Source organism: Cervus elaphus, chromosome 4, assembly GCF_910594005.1.
Source record: "Cervus elaphus chromosome 4, mCerEla1.1, whole genome shotgun sequence".
Lineage (NCBI taxonomy): Eukaryota > Metazoa > Chordata > Mammalia > Artiodactyla > Cervidae > Cervus > Cervus elaphus.
This window is the reverse complement of record NC_057818.1, coordinates 67,656,586-67,680,413: the sequence shown is the minus strand read 5'-3', so window position 1 is coordinate 67,680,413 and position 23,828 is coordinate 67,656,586. Positions and strand designations below refer to the sequence as shown.

The window sequence follows — 23,828 nt, the reverse complement described above, 5'->3', positions numbered from 1 at the left end:
GCTAGTGGCTCCATGGTTGTTTTCCTGCACAATCACAAGCAGCGAATCCAACACATTCACAGCAACAGCCATTCTTCCAGAACTTCTGCTGAGGCAAGGGCCACATCTACCATCTTTGTCCTTGTGAACTCCTTTTTCATCATTTACTCACTGTCTTCTCTTTTGTCCATTTGGATGAGTCTATTTGCTATTCCAGGCCAGTGGCTGGTAGATACCTCTATATTTTTGTCTTTATGTTTCCCAACACTCAGCCCCTTTGTGCTGATTTGCAGTGATATTCCTATCATTCATAATATATTTGCTTCATCTTCTAGGCAAGGAAAACACTTTTTGCTAATTTGACTGTGACCACTTGACTCTATCCTCTATAAGATTTCAAATTATTTCCCCTTAACTATTAACATTTGGTTGACTAATATTTTTCAGATTCTTGATATGAAAGCAAATTCTGTGTTGATGAGAACAACTAGGTCCTAAAATTCATATTCCCATAGCAGGTCTAATATTGTGGGTGAATATTTATACAATCAATCTAGCTATTCTAACTTCATCAAAAAACAAAAAGTTCATGAAATTTTGATATAGTATAACAGGAAAATTGAACTTAGAAATTTAGACCAAAATCTCTCACTTAGCAGTTTTTTGGTGTGTGTGTATATACAGTGGTGAATTATACATGACAAACAATTTGTCTATTTTAATTTTCAAATATATAATTCAGTGGCACTAAATATATCTGCAATGTTTGGTATCTACTACCACTAAATTAAAAAAAAAATCAAACAAAATGTAAAATGTGTACTCATTAAACAGTAATACCCATCCCCCTCTCTGGCCAACCCCTGGAAACCTCTAGTCTACTTTCAGTCTGTACAATTTGGCTATTCTAGCTATTTCTTATGAGTAAATTTGTATACTATCTTTTTATGTCTGGTTTTCATCATTTACTACATTTTGAAGGTTCATCATGTTGTGGCATGTATCAGAACTTCATTCCTTTTTATGACTGGATAATACTGCACAGTATGAATGAACCACATTTTAAAATTCCATTCAGATGTTAATGTACACTTAAGCTGTTTCTGCCTTTTTGCTATCACAAATAACACTGCTATGAACATTGCTGCCCACAGATGTGTTTGAGTCCTTGCTTTCAATTCTTTGGGTGTATACATAGGAGTGGAATTGCTGAATCAATGGCATATCTCTATTGTTTATGGGGAGCTGCGGAACTGGTTTTTATATTATTAAACTCGTTCTCACATTGCATCATTTTATATTCCCATCAGCAGTGGGCAATTGCTCCAATTTCTCCACAGCCTCATCAATACTTGTTATTTCCCCCTTTTCCCCTGTAGATGTAGACTGGTATCACAAGGTTTTGATTAGAATTTCCATAGTGAACAGTGACGTTGACATATTAAGTAATTTAATCCTGTTTTTCATGATCTTTTCCCTCCCTACTTCCCCCCTCTCTTCTGACCTCTCATCAGTGTACAAACATGGACTGATATGTACTTTCCTAACAGGAAAACTCTCTTTTGTCCACCACCTCCTCAAAGTGTTATCTATTTCCTGAGGCTCCTTGGCTCCTCTTCCCCACTGCCCATACCAGTCAGGTTAAATTTCTTCTCTCACAATCTGCCTTCCACTCCCCAAAGTCAGGGAAAATCATCTTTCTTCCTGGAGTAAACTGCATATTGCATACAGCAAAATCGATCTCCAACAGGATATAGGTACATCCCATTAGGGACACAGGTAGTATATAATGTGACTTGAGCCTGTCATTTTGGGATTTTCTGCCCCACTTTCAGCTCAGAAAATAATTTCCTTAACTCCAGTAAGTCTCTTTGAAGGCGCTTCTACTTCAAACCACATTTCTTCCAGGCTTTAAATTATTTGTAAGTTTCATACTATACTCTGAATTTCCAAGTAGTCAGAGCTCAGGGCAGAGGATGGTTGCATTCCTGTCTGGGCCTGACAGAAAATGGGATGCCAGCAATGAAGATGTCTCAGAAATCTGCATGGGGCCACCAGGGTGTCTGGAAGAAAACTAAACTGTGCCTGGTCCGGGTGAGACTTCAAAAGGAGGCAGAAATTATTGCTGCTAGGGCTGAGAACTGACTGGAGGATGTTCTGGCAATATTAGACCGACCAGAGTGGGGACATCTCCCTGAACACCTTAGGTGTGGTCATTGGAGACCCCAGAGAGGCTTCACCAAGGAGTAACAGGGTGGCATGTATACATACATATTCCCGGGACAGTAAGGAATCCGTCGGCAACGCAGGAGACCTAGGTTCGATCCCTGGGTTGGGAAGATCCCCTGGAGGAAAGCATGGCAACCCACTCCAGTATTCTTGCCTGGAGAAGCCCATGGACAGAGGAGCCTGGTGGGCTACAGTTCATGGGGTGGCAAAGAGTGGAACACGACTGAGCGACTAAACACAGCACCCTGGTCACACAACACTGCTGAAGCGGGTGGAGGGGTCAGGAGGAAATGAGAGCAGCGCTGGCTGCCTGCATTGCTGCCTGCATTTAGGTTTTGACGGTGTCCTACTGCTCCGCAAGGGTTTCCCTACTTTCCGAATTCTCTTCAGGTACTTTACAATTCTCTCTTTCAATAACAGGAGGAGTTATTCTTCAGCAGAATCCTCTATCGAATCGTATTGCTTTTCCAGACACCCTGACTTTGGGAAAATGTGCAGGTGAGGGAGCTGGAGGAGGGCCACGGGCCACCTACCCCGTCCACGGCTGGCCTTCCTCAGAAGGCCCCGGGCCCAGGAGCAGGCTGGTCTAGAGCCCTCCCAGCGCTCTACGCCGGGGGCAGGTTCTGGCCCAGTCTGTCCCTGCTCGCGTTCCAAGGGAACCTAGTTAGTTCTTTTCCTCCGGAAATAGACGCGCTTGAAGGTAGCGAAGCCACTTGTGATCTGAGGTTGCATCTTGAAGAGGGCACCGTCGCCTAAACACAGTGGGGGTGGGAGGAGAGACAGGCTGGAACTTCAGACCCCACGGTGCCCACTGGCCGTGGGCTGACAGTGACTAAGGCAGAGAGCAGTGGGGCGCAGGAGCCCAACGCGACCCCCATGGGGAGTGGGCACTTCCCTCCCTGGCCGGTGTCTGCGTTCCCTCCGTTTCACCCCAGGGCTGAATTCCGACTTTCACGAGCAGCCGCCAGGGGGCGCCCGCGGAGCCCCGCTAGCTGCCTAGGAGGCTTTCGCGGTGGGAGAGCGCGGAGCTGCCGGGACGCGCCGAGGGCCTCGACACCGCAGAGGCTCCTCCGTTCTTCAGGCTCCTCCTGGGAAGGGTCACCATGGAGCCCCCAGATGCGCTCCCCCGGGCCCTCTGGTCTTCAGGCACGGGCTTTCCCAGGACAAAAGTCCGCACACCCCGCCCCCTCCCTCACAGAGGTCAAGCCCAGACCCCGGCCGCCGGCAACCAGTCCAAGCGGCTCTCCGGGGGCCTAGTTCCCCCCACCCCCCGACGCCCCTGGCAGTCTCAACTTTTCGCCTATGAAGCCAAATCCCGATCTTTTCCAGGAGAGCCCCCTAGGTGGCGCGGCCAAACCCGGCGCCAACCCTGATCCGGTCAGATCACTAGCCTGTATTGCAGTCAGGGGTCGGAGAAGGGTGAGAACGGCTCCCACTCCGGGGAGAGACTCAGGACGTTTCACAAAAGATGCTGATGGGATCTCCCCTCAACCCCCAAGCCCGGCGAGACCTCCCACGTGGCTCAGACCACCCGGATCCGCATAGGGGGTCCAGATGTGAGGTCGAAGCGTCGCTGGCCCCTCACCCGGACAGTTTCCGGGAGAGCCTCCATTCCGGCCCACATGGAGACCGCCATCCGGGCGACAGGGCTCTGACACAGCCTCCGGGACTCCGCGATCTCGGGGTGGGAGCCCGCTTCCGTGGCTGGTGGCGCCGTGGGAACTACGTTACCCACAATGCCGGATGCCGGGCCCAAGGCGTGTAGCCAATGAACGCTCGGAATCAGCGCCCTTCCGCGACCCGAGGATCTGGGCGGGACTTCCGGCGCCTCTGTGGCGGCAGTACGGTGACTGCTCAGTGTACAGTTCCCTCGGAGACCTTTTGGAGCGTGGACGGAGGCTAGGGGGTGAACAGAGCGAGGAGCCTCTAGAGGAGAGGTTGTCCCCACAGTCCAGCGGCGAGTCTGCAGGGCTGCGGCGGTAGATGATAATTGTACACAAGTTCCTTCTCTGTCGCCTGTCACTTAAAACCCCTCTCCTCTGACTCCGATGGCGGCCGCCGCGCTGAGGGACCCGCCTCAGGTAAACGCTCGACCTCCGGACCCTCACCGCCCTCACCCCACCAGACACTAAAGCCCTGAGTGCGGAGCGCCGGCCCCCGTGCCCTCAGCCCGGGCCCCCGAGTCCAGGATGGTGAGGCGGTCGTGGCTGGGGCCCTGTGTTTTACAGACAATGTGATGCGTGGGAGAGGGTGACAGACGGAGGGACCGGTTTATGTAAATTCGCGGAGAAACATTCCCGTTTGGAATGGGAAGGGGAGGAGTTTTCATCTCAGGACGCTGGAGGCCATGGAGGGTTGTGAATACTAGAGGCTCACGGTGTGAGTTAGGCTTTTCAAGTTTTCCAGAAGTTGCTCAGGTTTAGAACAGACTGGGAAGGGGATGAAAACACCGAGGTACAGGGAGGTTGACTCTTTATCCAAGATCACACAGTTGTAAGAGCACTGAGATCTCAGAGATAATGAGCTACTCATTTTACTCAGAGATAATGCAGTTATTTCAGGTCACCTTGCTCCGGGGCTAGACAGAGGTAGGGGGAGGCCTGAGCCTGCTGAGCCTGCCATGGTTACCTGCCTGTAATGACCTCCCTCTTCCCACAAACTCCCATGAGGACAGAAGTGCTTAGGGACTATTCAAAGGTGAGCAGAGGATGTTCCAGGCGCTCAATGGTTCTGACCCCACCCTTTGTCTCTGGGATTCTTCCAGTCCATGAAACTGGACACTCTGAAGAAACCCAAAACATTTGGTTATCTATGGGAGACACAATTCAGGACTCCAGGGGAATTACCTGACAAGAGGGCAGATGTCCTAATGCCAGGCTCAGAGTTTAGATGCTGTCTCCCTGCCCACATGCCTGTAGTTGGTGAGTAGACAGTGACATTGATACCTTGAGAGGAGAGCAGGTATCTGTGGCCCCAAGGCCTGATAGTTCCTTCAAGGTGGCGACACTGGGAGGAGGGTGAGCAGGGGATGGATATCTGGGTGAAGGAACTTGGAATCCTATGAGAGAAATTGATCATGGAATGATCTGTCCCCATCATGGCAGGGCTGTGTGACCTTTGAGGACGTGGCCGTTTACTTCTCCCAGGAGGAGTGGGGGCTGCTTGATGAAGCTCAGAGACACCTGTATCATAAAGTGATGCTAGAGAACTTTGCACTTACAGCCTCGATGGGTAAGGCCCTCACCCCAGTGTACTGATCTGTGTTGTACTTTCTGTCCCCCAGAGGCAGCTCTGCTCTTTCCATAGTCAGACCATGGTCACTGCTTACTTCCCCACTTTCTTGGTATATGTGGTGTGGGTGCCAGTGTTAAGCCGAGTGCACTGCCCCAAGTAGTTCTAAGTCTGTTGCCTAAGCTTGCAGGTAAAGATCTTGGATGTAGGAATTTGGCAGTCAGCCTAAAACAAGGCATCTTACCTTGTTTACCTCACCCTGGCAGGATGAATGTCCCAGGTGTCATGACACCTGGTGTCCCAAGTCCTGATTCAGTAATTTAAACAATATGTATATAATTGACAAAATGCATATATGATATATAATCTTTAGTGATGTTATGTATGGGGTCCTGATGGATAGGATCACAGCATTAGGGTTCTAGTAATCCAACATGAGGCACCTTTCATTTCTTTCTTGCTTTCTTTCTTGTTGCACCTCTAGTTGCTGCGAGTTGGAGCTACTCTCTAGTTGTAGTGGATGGGCATTTCCTTGTGGTGTCTTCTCTTGTTATGGAGCACAGGCTCTAGGGCATGTGTTCTTTAGTTGTTGTGGCACATGGGATCTCTAATTGTGGCACACAGGCTCAGTGGTTGTCATGCACAGGCTTAGTTGCCCAGTGGCATGTGGGATCTTAGTTCCAAGACCAGGGATTGACCCCACATCCCCTGCATTGCAAGGCAGATTCTTAACCACCAGATCACCAGAGAGTCCCTAGCCTGTGATTTTCTTGTGTTGTAGTGTTCTTATTTGGCTTTGGTGTAAGGGTGATACTGGCTTTATAAAATCAGTATTGATGTGTTCCCTCCTCTTCAGTGGTTTTCTTTTCTTTTTTTTTTTTGAGCATTGATATTAAATGTAATGTTTCCACTTTAATTTATAGTTTTGAGTACTTTCTTTTTTTTTTATTACTCCAAGAGGTTTGTCAATTTTATCTTTTCAAAAAAACCTCTTAGTTTTCATCTTTTCTATTGTCTTTCTAGTCTCTATTTTATTTATTTACACTTTAATCTTTATCGTTTCCCTCTTCCTGCTAACACTGAGTTTAGTTTGTTCTTCTTTTTTAATCTTTGAAGTGTGAAGGTAGGGTTTTTTAAAAAAGATTTTTTTTAGTGTATATATCTGCTAAAACCTTCCCTTTTAGAACTACTTTTGCTGGGTCCCATAAGTTTTGGTATTTTATATCCATTTTCATTTATCTCAATATATTTTTTGATTTCCCTTTTGATTTCATCTTTGACTCTTTGGCTGTTCAAGAGTGTGTTTAATTTCCACATATTTGTGAGTCTTCAATTCTCCTGTTATTATTTTCTATTTTTATCATATTTTGGTCGGAAAAGAGATTTGATGTGATTTCAATTTTCTTAAATTGGTTAAGACTTGTTTTATAGCCTGCTGTATGATCTAATATGGGGAATTATTCCTACATTCTTGAGTAGTGTGTATTTTGCTGCTGGTTGATGAAATGTTCTGTATATGTTTGTTAGGTCTATTTGATTTGTAGTATTCAAGTCCAGTGTTTTTCTGGCCATGAAGGTTTTTTATTTTTATTTTTTTCATGAAGGTTTTTTAAGATATTGAAATGTCATATTATACAGAAAGTTAAAAGAAAAACAAAACATGATGAATACTCTCCTACTATAATCAGCATGATTCACAAATATTTCTCTTCTTTCAGTTTGTTTGCATGAAACAGAGACTAAAGAGACACCTTCTGAGCAAAACGTTTCTCTAGAAGCTTTGTCACAGGTCAGGACTCCAAAGGTAGGTCCATTCACCGAGAATGCTCACCCCTGTGAGAAATGTGTCCCAATCCTGAAAGACATTTTGTACCCTGCTGATCTACCAGGGCAGAAACCATACTTTACTGGGGCATCTGCAAACCTACAACAGCTTCAGAAGCATTTCAGTACAGAGAAAAGTGACGTGGATAAGGCAGAATTTGTAAAGAGCTGCATAGTCCAGGTGTCAGGGAATGCCTTCACCTGTAGGAAGGTTGGAATGGACTTCCCAGGTACATTGGGTCTCCTCCAGCACCAGATCACTTCCAATGGTGAGAAACCGAACAAAATCACCAAGTTTGGGGAGACTTTTAATGGTAGAAAAAGTCATTACAAGTTGCGTGAATGTGGGAAAGCTTCCAGCCACAAACACAGTCTTGTTTACCACCCAAGAGTCTCTGCTAGAAAAAGGGTTTATGAGTTTAGCAAATATGGGAAAGCCATGCACTGTAAGTACTCACTTGTTCAGCTCCAGAGAGTCCACACAGGAGAAAGGTCTTATGAATGCAGTGAATGTGGAAAATCTTTTAGGCAACGAGCCACTCTCATTATACACCAGAGAGTTCACACTGGAGAAAGGCCTTATAAATGTGGTGAGTGTGGAAAGTCCTTTAGTCAGTGCTCCAATCTTATTGAACACTGCAGAATTCACAGTGGAGAGAGGCCTTTTGAATGTGAGGAATGTGGGAAAGCTTTTGGGTGCAAATCCAATCTTGTTCGGCACCAGAGAACCCACACTGGAGAAAAGCCTTATGAGTGCAGCGAATGTGGGAAATTCTTTAGACAAAGCTTCACCTTGGTTCAACATCGGAGAATTCACACCACAGCAAGGCCTTATGTTTGTGTCCAGTGTGGGAAATCCTTTAGCCAAAGAGCCACTCTCATTCGACACCAACGAGTTCACACTACTGAAAGGCCTTATGAGTGTGGGGAATGTGGGAAAGCTTTTGGATCCAAATCCAAACTTGAGCGACACAACAGAAGTCACACTGGAGAAAGGCCTTATGAGTGTGCTGAATGTGGAAAATCTTTCAGACAGAGTTACAGCCTCGTTGAACACCAGCGAATTCACACTAGAGCAAGGCCTTTTGAGTGTGGCCAGTGTGGGAAGTCCTTTAGCAGAAGAGCCATCTTCACTAAACACCAGAGAATTCACACTGGAGAAAGGCCTTATAAATGTGGCGAATGTGGGAAATCCTTTAGTCGAAGCACCAGCCTTATTCAGCACTGCAGTATTCACACTGGAGCCAGGCCTTATGAATGTGGGCAGTGTGGGAAATCCTTTAGGCAAAAGTCTGTTCTCATTCAACACCAGGTAGTTCACACTGGAGAAAGGCCCTATGAATGCAGTAAATGTGGCAAATCCTTTAGCCAACGTTCCAGCCTCAATCTCCACCGAAAATTTCACACTGTGGAGCGGCCCCATGAATGCAGGAAATACGGGAAATCCTTTACTCCAAACAGCTAACATTGTTTAGCACCAAGAAATCCACACTTTGAAAAAGACCTTAGACCTGAAGGAATGTGCTCTCTCCTTGTTCATTATAACAGCACTAGACAGCTTTTGTAAGGGAGTCATCTGCCTGAAATTGAACCTCATACTTGCAAACATCTAATGACTTGAAATTCCCAATGAGTTCCAGGTATCTGTGAGGCTTACAGAGCTACATTCCATGTTCTAAACTCCCCAGGGCCCTCATCAAAGTTACATCACTGCCAGTTTCTCTGGTAGAACCCATCTCACCTCTTCCTTGCATAGTATTTCATCGGTTACCCTGATGTGCTGACACAAGGCCAATGTCTGTGTGCCCTAATGTTTCCTGGAGGAAATCTTGAGTAGTATGTGCCTGTACATTTTCCTATTTTAATTGATTAAGTATGAATCTGACCTTCTTCAAATTCATTGGTTTCACTTGATACTTGTGGTTGGTTTTCCTACCTCCCAAGTCACCAGCTGGGAATTGCCCCCTATTGCTCTGGTTTGTGCAGCAATAAAGGTCTTACTGTTTAATCTACCTTTAACCTTGGGATTGTATTCACTGTGGGGATGGGTGGAAAACAGAACTGGCCTGCTTGTTTGACAGGATGGACAGCTTTCATGGGTCCTCAGGTTTATGTGCCTCAACAGGGACAATATAATGATAGGAGGGTATAGTTTTCATTCCAGTTTTGACCTAATTTGAATTCCTCTTCAAGGTCTCTTAGGAACTAAAGCAGGGTTTTGTTTAGTTCCTAAATGTGTGACCTGGAAGCTTACATACTGTGTGACCAATAGGTTCCCCCTGGGGTTTCCTAGGTGGCACAGTGGTAAAGAACCTGCCTGCCAATGCAGGAGACTCAAGAGATGCAGGTTCGATCCCTGGATCGGGAAGATCCTCTGAAGTAGGAAATTGCAACCCACTCCAGTATTCTTGCCTGGGAAATCCCGTGGACAGAAGAGCCTGGCAGGCTATAGCCTATGGTGTCACAGAGTCAGACACAACTGAGTGACTGGGCAACACAGCACATGTAGGTTACCCTGAGGAAGGGTCACTTGTTCCAGCAAGCTCCGGGAATGCCATGAATTTGTTCTCATATTCCCAGAGGGTATCCCTTAATGCTCAGCACTGTTGAGGGGAAGCTTTCCACCAGGTTCTACGAAGGAGCCAAATGTCCTGAAGTTCATAATTCTGTGGACTAGTATCTCTCCTCAGGCATCAGGATACAGGTTTCAACCTTAATTGATACTGAAATTCTGTTGCTGAGTCACTAAATCATGCCCCACTCTTTTTCGACCCCATGGATTGTAGCCTGCCAGGCTCCTCTGCCCGTGGGATTTCCCTGGCAAGAATATTGGGTTCCCGTTTTCCCCTCCCAGGGGTCCTCCCAACCCAGGAATTGAACCTGAGTCAATTATGTCTCCTGCATTGTCAGATTCTTTACCACTGAGCCACCAGGGAACCCCCTGAAATTCTGGGTGTGATTAATAGTCAGTGGAGGAGCCTGCATCAAATTAAATGGAACATGCCTCTTCTCATGTGCATCCATAAATCTTCCAGTGACTGTGACTGTGCATAATCACAGCACTTCCAGAGCTGTGTATCTCCTGTAGCTGAATTTATTGTTGGCAAAGTAATCTAAAGGTTTTGTGAATCCCCATTGTCTTTCTGGGCTGGCCACCTCCAGGTCATTGCTGTACAGACAGAGAAATGAGAACAGAGAATGGAGATCCTGTTGTGCAGGGATGTGGCATTTGTGGTCCATCCAGTGGTCCTGTTGTCCCAGACTGGAACAGCCTCTGTTACTTGCCAGTATTTCCTGCACTGGTTCAGGGCTACCCTTCTCCAGGAATGGGGAAAAATAAGGTGGAGTCATTATTGAGTTTGGAGAAGGCAATGGCAACCCACTCCAGTACTCTTGCCTGGAAAATCCTATGGACGGAGGAGCCTGGTAGGCTGCAGTCCATGGGGTCATGAAGAGTCGGACATGGCTGAGCAACTTCACTTTCATGCATTGGAGAAGGAAATGGCAACCCACTCCAGTGTTCTTGCCTGGAGAATCCCAGAGATGGCAGAGTCTGGTGGATTGCCATCTATGGGGTCACACAGAGTCAGACATGACTAAAGTGACAGCAGCAGCAGCAGCATTGAGTTGTTAATCCTTCTGGTTTCCAGAAAGAGTGGGAAGTCCGGATTTTTGTTTTTTGTGTGTTTTTATTTTTAATTTTGAACCATTTTTTAAATAAATTTTATTGAGGCATAATTGACATACAGTATGCATATTTAAGGTGTATAGTTTGAAAATTTTTGCTATAATATAAAGTCATAAAATCATCAGAATCACGAAGATGAACATAACCTTGATTTACCTCATGTCCTTTTACAATCTCTCATTGTCCTTCCCAAGCGTATAGGAGGCCAGTACCTTCAACAATAACTTAGTTTCCATTGTTTAGGATATACGTTTATCCATCTATCTGCTAATGGGCAGTTGGGTTGTTTCCAGTTTGGTGTTGTTAGAAATAAAGTTCCAATGAACATTGGCAGACGGTTCTTTTATGAATATGTGTTTTAGTTCTCTTGTGCCAGTGCTTCAGAATATGTGAATTGCAAACTGCCAAATTGTGATCTAAACTGGTTGGATCCTTCTGTGTTCCCATCAACAGTATATGAGAGCTCCTGTTCTTCCCCATCCTGCTGATCCTCGGTATTGTCAGTCTGTTTAATTTCACCTGTCTTGGTAGGGGTGTAATGGCATCTCACTGTAATTTTTTAACTGTAGTTCTCTGATGTTTCATGATGTCAAGCACTTTTTTCCTGTTTATTTGCCACTTGTATATCTTCTTTAATGACTGTTAAGTACCAGTTGCTTATTTTGAAATGGATGTTGACTGATGTTTTCCTTTTTATTGATAAATAAAAGACACTTGTCGAACAAAGATGTGTTGGAACTTCACTTACTCTTCTGCAGTGATGTGTCATCTTTACTAAAAGGAAATACTGTTTTTGATGCTATGAGAAGGAGAGAGTCAATTCCTAGGCAGATTGATAAGAAGTTCAGGGTCCCCAAGGAGGAGAAAGGGGTCTGGGCCTCTCGAAGTGGATATTGGCGGTCTGGAATTCTCAAGGAGGAGAAAAGGACAAACGTTTTTTTCCTCTGCGTTCCTTCAGATCAGTTCAGTTCAGTCGCTCAGTCGTGTCCGACTCTTTGTGACCCCATGAATTGCAGCACGCCAGGCCTTCCTGTCCATCATCAACTCCCGGAGTTTACTCAAACTCATGTCCATCAAGTCGGTGATGCCATCCAGCCATCTCATCCTCTGTCATCCCCTTCTCTTCCTGCCCCCAATCCCTCCCAGCATCAGGGTCTTTTCAAATGAGTCAATTCTTCGCATGAGGTGGCCAAAGTATTGGAGTTTCAGCTTCAACATCAGTCCTTCCAGTGAACACCCAGGACTGATCTCCTTTAGGATGAACTGGTTGGATCTCCTTGCAGTCCAAGGGACTCTCAAGAGTCTTCTCCAACACCACAGTTCAAAAGCATCCATTTTGGGGGGCTCAGCTTTCTTTATAGTCCAACTCTCACATCCATACATGACCACTGGAAAAACCATAGCCTTGACTAGACAGACCTTTGTTGACAAAGTAATGTCTCTGCTTTATAATATGCTCTCTATGTTGGTCATAACTTTGCTTCCAAGGAGTAAGCGTCTTCTAATTGCATGGCTGCAGTCACCATCTGCAGTGATTGTCTTAGTCAATTACACAACTCAGTTTAAACTCTGTACTAGGGATTATACAACAACAATGTACCAGGGCTGGAGGACAGTTTCTCCTTCCTGAAAACCTTCTGACTAATACTGTCATCTTAGAATATATATTATGTGAGTGGGTCTGGAGGATCTTTCTGTTATTAAATTCTAATCTTGTTATCCTCAAATGTAAATTGTGGGAGTAGGTCTGGTAAAATTTTCACAAACGAGACATTCTTTTGATTCATTGTAATAACTAATTAAAAGGTATATAACTCCATTGCTAACACTAGCAAGGGTTACTCTTTCTGCCCCCTTCTGATGTCTATGTCAGAAGCTTTCTTTATCCCTTTTATATTTTAATTGCACAAAAGCTCTGAGCTATCAAGCCTTGTCTCTGGCCCCGGATTGAATTCTTCTCTTCCGGAGGCCAAGAATCCTGGCATCTTTTCGTGGGTCAGCAACAACCTTTCAAGAATATTTTCTCAAACTTTTGGTGCTATTTACAGTTAACAGTCCCAGAGTGCTTATACTTTGAAGCATTATCTACCTTCTTAACATATTCTCTCACTTTCTTAAGTGTATCCATTCAGTCAAATGAAGATGGCCCATTTTGTAGGATTTAAGTTGGAAGTGACAATTCTTGAAGATTTCTTACATTTATTGTTTAAAATAACTATTGAAGTAATACAATAGTCTTCTAATAAATTGTGTATATTTAAAGTGAATGATTTGTGTTCTGATACATGCTTAAGCACGTGAAACCAAAAGTTTCCTCTGCCCTTTTTAGGCAGCTACATCTATCCTGTCCCATTGGCCTGGGGAAGGAAAGCTGAGGCACCAGACCTTAGAACAGACCAGGGATCCCAGCCCTGATGTGGCCTTTGCAAGGCTCACTCTTCCCACAGAGGCAGGTTGGGCGTCACTGAACCTGTGAATCGGTCATCTGGAGCAGGTGGTGGAGGGGGTCCTGACCAGACCCCAGTCTGACATTCCAGATCAGGGGGTGGGTGTGTGCTGTAGGAATTGAGGCCTCCTGGGACCCCACCCAGCTTGTCATCTCAGTTTAGTTTTCTAGCAGGAACCCCTCCCCCGACCTCACCTTCCTAGTTAATTGCTGTAATTTATTGACAGTCCTAGTATTCTAGTATTGCATGTGCCAGGAGCGGCGGGGGGGGGTGGGGGGAGGGGAGCGCGGTGTGAGGGTCTGCTTCCACCGTTCGCACACAATTAGGACTAAAATCAGAAATGGGGGTGGGGGTGCATTCCGAGACCAAGGCTTAAGCCTTTGGAGTCACGTACCTGTTTCGTCTGTACCTAAGACCCCGAGTTGTTCTGGCTCTCTCCCTACCTTGGGAAAAAGGCGCCCCCACCGAATCCCGCCCACCCCAGCCGGGGGCGCAGGGGTGAGTCTTGAATATGTGTGAGAGTCCCTGGCGCTCTGCGCTGCCCAGTCTGCCCGGTGCTGCACCCTCCGCGGGGGCAGTCACCGGAGCACTTCCGTCTGTCCCAACTTAAACAGGATGTCCAGATTTGGAAATCTACACCAGGAGGTTTCACGACGTTCCTTGACGTCTTGAAAAGTGAAAGTGAAAGTCGATCCTTCCTGTACGACTCTGCAACCCCAAGGACTGTAACCTGCCAGACTCCTCTGTCCATGGAATTCTCCAGGCCAGAATCCTGGAGTGGGTAGAGTTTCCTTTCTCCAGGGGATCTTCCCAACCCAGGGATCGAATCCGTTTCCGCATTACTGGCAGATTCTTCACCAGCTGAGCCACCAGGGAAGCCCAAGAATACTGGAATGGGTAGACTATCCCTTCTCCAGCGGATCTTCCCGACCCAGGAATCGAACAGGGGTCTCCTGCATTGCAGGTGAATTCTTTACCAGCTGAGCTACCGTGATGTCTTGAGGGCGGTCAATTTCAGGGGTTCACGGTACCCTAATAACTCCGTTGTTTAAACGTTCTCATGATAGGGAAGCGGCAAGGAGGCCGCAGGAATTTTCAGGATCCGCCCGCCACCCCTCTATCGCCGCAAAGCTTTCCGTGATGCAGGGGCTCATTCATAAAACGCTGTTATAAACAGAGGCGGCGGCACCTGGTTCTTGCCAACCGCACTGTGAGCAGCCCAGCCTTGGCGTCCTCCCGCTTCGGCAGCGCCGGCCGGACCAGGAGAGTCTCTCTTGCTGCCATTCCCTGGCTGACTTCCACCGCGGGCTCTCCAGACCGCGCCCAGGAAGGTTGGGCTAGCGGGGCCCACAGCTTGGAGGTCACTCCTTCGCTGGGGAGGGAAGCTGCTCGGAGCGCTGGACGTGCTGGAAGCGCGCGCACTGTGGTCCCGGTGAGAACGGTCCCTTCCTGAGGGACCGCTCTTTCTGAGGGCTTCGGCCTTTGGCGCGGTGGCTGGTGTCCGACGAGAGCCGAGCAAACGGGTGCCAAACGGACTCCTCACTGGAGCCCGGCTCCCTGGGGGAACAGCAGAAAGCGGCCATCCTCCCTCCGCCGGCCCCCCGGAGCAGGCAGGAGGGGCGGGTGTGTGAAGAAGTTCATTGATAAAAAGCGAGTTCCTTCAGGTGACTCTAGGGGGCTCCTGCGTCAGTGCAGAAGTCGGGTATGCTTATAAACAACCCCTGCGACTGCGTTCCTATTATTCCCTCAGTATCCCTGGCTCGAAAGGGGGCCCGATGACTCAGCTGGTAAAGAATCGCCTGCCGATGCAGGAGACACAGAGAGGAAGTTTCCATCCGTGGGTCGGTAAGATCCACTGAAAGAGAAAATGGCAACCCACCCCAGTATTCTTGCCTGGAGCATCCCACGGACAGAGGAGCCTGACCGGCTACAGTCCATGGGGACCAGCACTGGGGGTGGGTGGGGGCATGCTAACAAACCAGAAGAGTGGGGGCCCTAGACGAGTGCCATTACTGGGGGTCAGGGCAGTGCACACAGGCAACAGTCACGAGGGGATTTCATTGGTGGGTTGGAATGTCACTAGGTCACAGGGGAAGATAAGGGAAGCTTGAGTTGGGTCACCCGGGCGGGGTGCCTACAGACAGTCTGCGGGAACGCTGAGGCAGCAGAATATTTAACTTAAAAATTTTGTAATACAAACATACACTACCATATGTAAAATAGATAGCCAGTGGGAATTTGCTTTATGACTTAGAGAGCTCAAACCTGTGTTCTGTGACAACCTAGAGGGGTGAGAGAGGATGGGAGGAGGGAAGTTCAAGCCAGAGGCGCCATACGTATGCCTATGGCTGATTCATGTTGGTGTATGGCAGAAACCAACACAATATTGTAAAACAATTATCCTTCAATTAAAAATAAATTTTAAAAATTTAAAAATTTATGTTACAAGGGTCTTAAAAGACAAGACGCAGAAAACACAACAGGGATCTGGATCGTCGCCCTCAGGAACATCCCATGCCTCGCCTCCTTCACTAGAGCTTCTGCAGTTCCTCTGCCAACTCTTCTCCAGTCCTCTGGGCCCCAGGGTCCTCTGGAGACACCCTTCTCCTGGAGGGATGCTGAAAAAGAACTACCAAGAAGCCTCTGCTCCGTTTGGCATCATTGAAAGGGGTGTTGCAGGCTCGCGTGGTCAGAGGCGGGACTTCCTGCGCCGCCAGAGCGGGATTTTCGTCTCGAGGCTGGTGTGCCAGCACTCGCTAAGATCTGTAAAAATGGGATTTGAGTTGCCATTTTCACCTCCAGGGATTTCTGACCCAGGGATCGAACCCGCGTCTCCTGCGTTAGTAGGTGGATTCTTCTTGTCAGTCCCTGGGACACTGTGTAAAAGGGAGAGAAGTGTTTTCTAGAATCCCCCTGACCGCATGCCTCATAGGACAGAGCGCACACCTCACAGTCCGGAGGTCTTTCTATAAGTCGCAGCCATACCCCTTCCCGAGTATAGGACCTTGAGCAACTTTCCCTGCTGCCCTTGGCTTTTATATTAAAGTTCCTCCAACTGGGTTGAAAGAACTAGAAAACGCGCATGAGATACCTGACCGTGTCCAGTACGGTCCAGGGAGCATCACTCTGGCTCTCTTTTCACGGAGGTGCCTCCTGAGCCCATGCTGATGGCAGAGGCTCATCCCTGGGGGAATCTGACCCTTGGGCTTCCCTGACCTGTATCATCTATAAAGATAAGGACTGGGATGGGGAAGAACAGCAGTTGTCTGCAGCACTTTGGGGATTGCTGTTCTGCTAGGACAGAAAAGGTGTCAGGACAGTCCAGGAGCCCAGAAGGCCAAGGAATTTACCTTTCAGTTTACAGCCAGTGGAACTAGCTTCCCCCCTGACAGTCGTGAATCTGTCTTCCTGTTTGAGGTTCGGTTATATTTGAAAAGTGAGTCCATTCAAATGGGCAGGTATGATGGTGTACAGGAACGTGGGTCCTTTTGGACATAAAAACACAAGAGGTCCTGGGTGACTCCATAGCCATCGCCCTGAGTGCCCTCATCATAGTCCTGATCACTGTCAGGACTTGTCTTATTTGTTACTTTCCCACCCACTTGACTCCCCTCCTCACTTTATTTCAGACTCACTCCCATTCGCTGTCCTGAGAGAGGCTTTCCCTGGTGCCCAATCACAAGTAGACAGTCACCTCAGTCATCTCTCTCTGTTTTCTTGAGTTTGGAACCTTTAGGTCCCTCTGACATGGCCGTTGTTGTTCAGTTGCTCAGTCGTGTCCTACTCTTTGCGACCCCACAGACTGCAGCACGCCAGGCTTCCCTGTCTATCATCAACTCCCAGAACTTGCTCAAATTAATGCCCATCAAGTCGGTGATGCCATCCAACCATCTCATCCTCTCGTCCCCTTCTCCTCCTGCCTTCAGTCTTTCCCAGCATCTGACCTGGTGGTGCCCGTTTATTTAGTTGCTTGTTTAGGATCTCTTTCCAGCCCCAGAGTGTCAGCACCTGTTGCTGCTATCTGCTAAGATATAGAGCGGCTGAGCCTGTAAAAGGTGCTCAACAAATGGTTGAGTGAATGAATGGGTCTCCCACTCAGGGGCTCAGGTCACACTTATAATAGTCTTTCTCCCAACTGCGGCCCCCAGGGCTATACTAGCTCCACCCCTTGCTTACCTCCACGCTCCTCCCCCTTCTGTTCTTCCCTTGCTCACTGCACTCACTCCTGCCTGGTGTGCAGCTTTTGCTCTTGCATTTTGTCTTGTCTGATCCCGGATCTCTGCAGGGCTGTCTCTCCCCTCATCCCTGTGCCTCAGCGTCTCCTCTTAGGATAGTCTTTTCCCAGCCGTTTTCCTTCTGGCTGAGGTACCCCTGGCTCTCACCTGCCCATCTTCTGGAAACTCTCTGCCACCTTTTGCTGAATGTTCAAATCTCACATCCTTTCTTAAATTTGAGGTTGTTACTGACTTTCTTTCCCTTCCTTCTTCCCTCTCTTCCTTTTTTTTTTTTTTTTTTTCCATGCAAGGTATGTTGAATCTTAGTTCCCCAAGCAGGGACCAAACCTGTGGCCTCTGCAGTGGAAGCATGGAGTCCTAACCACTGGACCATCAGGGAATTCCCTGTGGCTGACTTGCTGGAGCTGCCTGGACCTCAGGTCTTTGCCTGAGACAGAGTTGATGATGGCCTTTACCTCGTGGGCTGAGTGGGGGCTTAGTAAAAGTCAGAACGGACATGGCCGACTTCACTGTACCAGCCCTCCCGCATCTGGTGTGTGGACGTGTCATTTTCTCTTTAGTTCTCAGATCCTGGCACAGTGGGAATGAGTGTAGTATTGATGGTGACACTGATGCTTGGAGAAGTGATGAGATATTGTGTCTATGGTCACACTGCCAGCAAGTGTCAGACTTCAGACTCTTCATCTGAACCCCGGATCTCTGGCCCAGAGCGAGGGATCTGCAGTCACTTGAACCTCAGCGTGTGAGGCCCTCAGCCTGGGCAGGCACTCAGACAGGGTGAGGGCAGTTCAGGTGCCGTCGCTGCTGTGGCCATTGTTGGAATCTTGGGGATTTTTCCGAGAGCACTTAACCTCTGCCCCCCAGACCTCGTGGAACACCACTGTCTGTGTCATCTCCCGTGGCCTTCTTCACCCGAGGCTTTTCTCTCAGCCACAATTGCTTTATATCCCAAGGCTGCATCTGCTTCCCCCTTGAACCCAGCACAGAACTTGGCCATCAGCAGGCCTCATGATTCTCTGCACCTCATGGGTCTCTGTACCTTCACCAGCAAGAGTGACAGTCTTGATCCCACCCAAGTGCACAGCACCAATGTTGCTGTGTTTTGACTCTCCAGGTGGTGGTGACCTTCAAGGATGTGGCCATGACCTCCACCCGGGAGGAATGGGGACAGCTTGACCTGGACCAGAGGACCCTGTTCCGGGAGGTGATGCTGGAGACCTGCGGGCTCCTGGTCTCCCTGGGTACGTGCTCAGCTCTTAGACCTGTGGGGACCCAGCCTCCTCCTGGTTTCTGGCTGACCAGAAGGTCACGGGAGTCACCTTTCCTGCTCCCCACGGGCCCTGCAGTTTGCTGGCCCCTCCTCCTCCTGCCTGATCTGAGTATGTAGCAGGGGTCAGGGGGATAGAAGTAATGTCCCTCTGAACACCAGCCCTCATCCTGGCACCCAGCACCCTTAGGCTCGGTCTGAGGTCCCTGTTCCTGACTCCTCTGCCGGGAAGCTGCCGACCCAACCTGGTAGGGTCACGTGTCCTCACAGCTCACAGCAGGGCTGTTCTCAGAAGGGAGGAGGGGTCAGGCAGATCTTCATGGCATTTGTCATCAGTGCCACCGGGGACCTTCCTGATCAGCACAGTCTCAGCAGAGAGGCCCCCTGGTCAGCATGGCCCTCACATGTGTCTGGGCGCCCTGGTGGATTGTGTGGGGCAGTCCTTGGAGGGCCAGGAAGAGATTTCTCAGGAGGCCGTATATGCTCGGAATCATCAAATGACAGTTCAGACTCTTTGTCCCCTAGCCTGGAATCAAGGGGCGGACACGTGAGTGGCACCACAGTGGTTATCCACAGTGAGGCATTATGGGACACTTTTGCTTTCCGTCCCCACGAAGTGCTAATTGTGTAGAGGTCTTTGTTCTAATGGGAGTTGTGCTGCTTCTGTTGCAAAAGAACGACTCCATTGTCCTGGAAGATGACCCTGCCAATCGGCCACTTTGAGCTCCTCAAACTTCTGAATCAACAGGCAGAGAGTTACTGTGCTGGCTCTGGTGGTTGAGTCTGATACCAGGAGCGAATTGGACTATACTTCCCACTGCTACTTGCACAAAGGAAGTGTGTGTCTGGAATGCAGAGGTACCTGAAGTGTCTTATTGTGACCCATGATTAAAGTCAGTGAAAACTATAACAGCCTAATTTAGGCAGGACAACTCATAGCCCAGACCCGTCAGGAATGAATGATTGGTCACCTACTAGGGAATAAAAAAGAACATCTGAAGTGGTACTGAGGACCAAAGGAATTTCGAATGGGTTGCAGAAGAGATACATTAGTTGTGGTTATATGACCATACAGAAATGAGGATAGTAATCTGTAATATCATAAGTATTCCTTCCTTCTCTTGTCATGAATGTGTATTTATGTCTCTGAATTCATGAATGAATTCAGTATCTTTTTCTTTCTTCTTTCATCCCCTTATATAACAAAAGTAGTGTTGGGGAGTTCCCTGATAGTTCAGTGGTTAGGATTCTGCATTTTCACTGCAGTGATCCAGGTTCAATCCCTGGTTAGGGAACCAATCCTTTAAGTCACCTAGCACAGCCAAAAAAAAAAAAAAAGTTGTCTTAACATTTCAATATTTATTCACTGTATATCATTAAATTTATAGTATTTGCTTCTGTTTTATGCTTTGGTATTTTGGCCACTAGGCATGTGAAATCTTAGCTTCCTGACCATGGATTGAACCCACATCATTGGAAGGTGAAGTCTTAACCACTGGACCACCAGGAAGCCCACATATATCATAGCATTTGGTTATAGGATATCAAGCAGAAGAGTGACCATCACCCAAGGAATCTGCATCCTTTCTGTAGAAAACGTTAGTGTATTTTCTGTCGTACATGGGATAGTTGTATCATGTTAGGTGGAAGTATGACCTTGTTGTCTTTATTTGGAGGTTAGGAATGGTTTGAGTTTGTGTGGGTGCCAAATTGACAAGAGGTGGGCTTGTAATGATTAATTTTATATTCAACTTGACTAGGGTGTATCACATCTAGATGTTATTCAAACACCAGTCTAGCTTTTGCTGTGAAACTTTTTTTATGGACTAAACACCTATATTTTTTATTTATAATTTTTAAATTAATAGATCAAATACATATTCAAAAAGTATGACCTCAACTTAATGGCATATTGTCCCTTAAGAAAGTAGGGGGGAAAAAAGAAAGTAGAAAAGTAAGACAAATTAAACAAGACTTGGATTCAGTAGCATACTGAAAATTTTAATAAAACTAGACAGCTATTTAATATTGAGATGGAGGTTATAGTCATCATAATGAGGCAATAAAAAGAAATAAAATTTCTCTTTGTTAAGGGTAAAATAAAATTTATTTAATTGATCTAGCTGGGCTGGAAGAAGCACAAGCTGGAATCAAGATTGCTGGGAGAAATATCAATAACCTCAGATATGCAGATGACACCATCCTTAAAGTGAAGAACTAAAGAGCCTCTTAATGAAAGTGAAAGAGGAGAGTGAAAAGTTTGGCTTAAAGCTCAACATTCAGAAAACTAAGATCATGGCATCCAGTCCCATCACTTCATGGCAAACAGATGGGGAAACAGTGGAAACAGTGGTTGACTTTATTTTTCTGGGCTCCAAAATCACTGCAGATGGTGACTGCAGCCATGAAATTAAAAGATGCTTATTCCTTGGAAGGAAAGTTATGACCAACCTAGACAGCATATTAAAAAACAGAGACATTACTTTGTCAACAAAGGTCCGTCTCACCAAGGCTATGGCTTTTCCATTGGTCATGTATGTATGTGAGAGTTGGACTATAAAGAAAGCTGAGCAGCAAAGAATGGATGCTTTTGAACTGTGGTGTTGGAGAAGACTCTTGAGAGTCCCTTGGACTGCAAGGAGATCCAACCAGTCCATCCTAAAGGAGATCAGTCCTGGGTGTTCATTGGAAGGACTGATGTTGAAGCTGAAACTCCAATACTTTGGCCACCTGATGCAAAGAGCTGACTCATTTGAAAAGACCCTGATACTGGGAAAGATTGAGGGCAGGAGAAGAAGGGGGGACAGAGGATGAGATGGTTGGATGGCATCACCGACTCAATGGACATGAGTTTGGGTGGACTCTGGGAGTTGGTGATGGACAGGGAGGCCTGGCGTGCTGCGGTTCATGGGGTCGCAAAGAGTCGGACGCGAATGAGTGGCTGAACTGAACTGGAAATTGATATGTGGAGAAAATTTTATGGGATCTACCCAAAAAAAACCAAAAACATATACAGTGGAATACTGAAAGTGAAAGTAAATACTGCTGCTATGGATAGACTTGGAGAGTATTTTCCTAAGTGAAATAAGTCAGACACAGAAAGACAAATTTAGTAGGATATCACTTATTTGTGGATTTTCTTCTTTTGGCCATGCTGCATGGCCTAAGGGATCTTCGTTCACCAGCCAGGTTTGAATCCGTGCCCCCTGCAGTGGCAGTGTAACATCTTAGCCACTGGACTGCCAGGAAGATCCCCAGGATATATTCTTAAGTGAAAGACTATAGTCTAGAACAGTGTACAAAGTATGCCGTGTATTTTGAGTCATGTAGAAGTAAAAATATATAGGGACAGAGATTTAACAGTTTGGAAAGACAGGAATGTAAGTTATCACATTTTCTTATATTATATTTTTGAGTTTGTAGAAATTTAAGTGTTTCTATAATGTTTAAACAGAGTTCAATCAAAATAGAATTTAAAAATCCATAAGATCAATAGAAAAATTGAAGAAAAAGTGGAGAGACTGTATGTTACATTGATGGCACATCTAGGACAAAGAAAAGCGGCTTAAAACCTGGAAGAGGGACTTCCCTGGCAGTCCAGTGGCTAAGGCTCTGACTTTCACTGCAGAGGGCATTGGTTCGATCCCTGGTCGGGGAACTTAAGATCCTGCATGCCATGTGCTGTGGCCAAAAAATAAAAATAAAGACCCTGAGGAATAAACACACACATACTTGTTGCTGCTGCTGCTAAGTCGCTTCAGTCATGTCTGACTCCCTGTGACCCCATAGACGGCAGCCCACCAGGCTCCTCCGTCCCTGGGATTCTCCAGGCAAGAACACTGGAGTGGGTTGCCATTTCCTTCTCCAATGCATGCATGCATGCTAAGTTGCCTCAGTCGTGTCTGACTCTGTGAGACACTCTATGGACAGCAGCCCACCAAGCTCCTCCATCCACAGGATTCTCCAGGCAAGAATACTGGAGTGGGCTGCCATTTCCTTCTCCAACACACACTTGAGTACAAATATAGCTAGGAGAATCTGAATAAGATCAGGTGATAGTATCAAAGTCAATATCATTGTTGTGATATCATAATATAGTCTTACTGTTAGGGAAACTGGGTAAAGTACACACTGGATCTCTTCATGTGAATCACTTATTTTCACCATAAGTATTTCAATTAAAAAAAAATCCAACGGAGGAGGAATTCCCTCGTGGTCCAGTGGTTAGGACTCTGTGCTTTCATTCATTTGAATCAACCCCTTTTTAAAAATTTATAATTTATTTATTATTTTTGGTTGCGCTGGGTCTTTGTTGCTATGCGCAGGCTTTCTCTAGTTGCTTGCAGCCAGGGGCTACTCTGGTTGTGGTGCATGGGCTTCTCTTCTTGAAGAGTAGGAGCTCTAGGGCATGTGGGCTTCAGTAGTTATAGCGCTCAGACTCAGTAGTTGCAACTCACAGGCTCTAGAGCTCTGGCTTAGTTGTTGTGTTATTCCTCAATATGTGAAATCCTCCCAAACTAGGCATCAAACCCGTGTCCCCTGCATTGGCAGGCGGGCTCTGATACACTGCACCTCCAGGGAAGTCCTTGAATCAACAGCTTTATGTCAACATTTTTTTAAGTCAAATCTGCAAGTCATACTCTTTGATTTTGGATTAAAAGAAGTAACATCTACATTTATTATTTTGCAGCTGTATTTTCATTATTCTCATCATGATAGATTATGTAACTCAAGTTATTCATGATTTTATGGAAGAAAACTCAAGCTTGATAAACATATATGAACCTGTATGGACACGACTCCTGACTGGTGAAAGCAGTCATCCCACTAGCAGGGACCATGGGCAACTGGACATCAGTCAGGACGTGTGACAGGGAATACACAGGAGAAGTCCACTCTGCACTGTCAAGCAGGGGCTATTCTCAGAT

The 23,828-nt window shown here is 46.8% G+C and overlaps 1 protein-coding gene and 1 non-coding gene across 3 annotated transcripts; both read left to right on the top strand.

Moving 5' to 3' along the window:
* Positions 1-3,843: 3,843 nt before the first annotated feature.
* LOC122692659 (zinc finger protein 416-like) lies at positions 3,844-14,169 on the top strand. 2 transcript variants are annotated; one of them, XM_043900446.1, is made up of 4 exons: positions 3,844-4,289; positions 5,313-5,439; positions 7,158-7,243; positions 13,281-14,169. In XM_043900446.1, exons 1-4 carry the CDS (start codon positions 4,257-4,259, stop codon positions 13,425-13,427), a joined length of 393 nt encoding a protein of 130 aa, XP_043756381.1. In that variant the 5' UTR covers positions 3,844-4,256; the 3' UTR covers positions 13,428-14,169. The 2 variants fall into 2 exon arrangements, with proteins under 2 accessions (XP_043756381.1, XP_043756380.1); XM_043900445.1 differs by lacking the exon at positions 13,281-14,169 and having other exon boundaries at positions 3,919-4,289; positions 7,158-10,734.
* Positions 14,170-20,123: 5,954 nt separating this feature from the next.
* TRNAE-UUC lies at positions 20,124-20,195 on the top strand. Its single transcript has one exon. It is a non-coding gene; the product is annotated as a tRNA-Glu (tRNA).
* Positions 20,196-23,828: the final 3,633 nt, after the last annotated feature.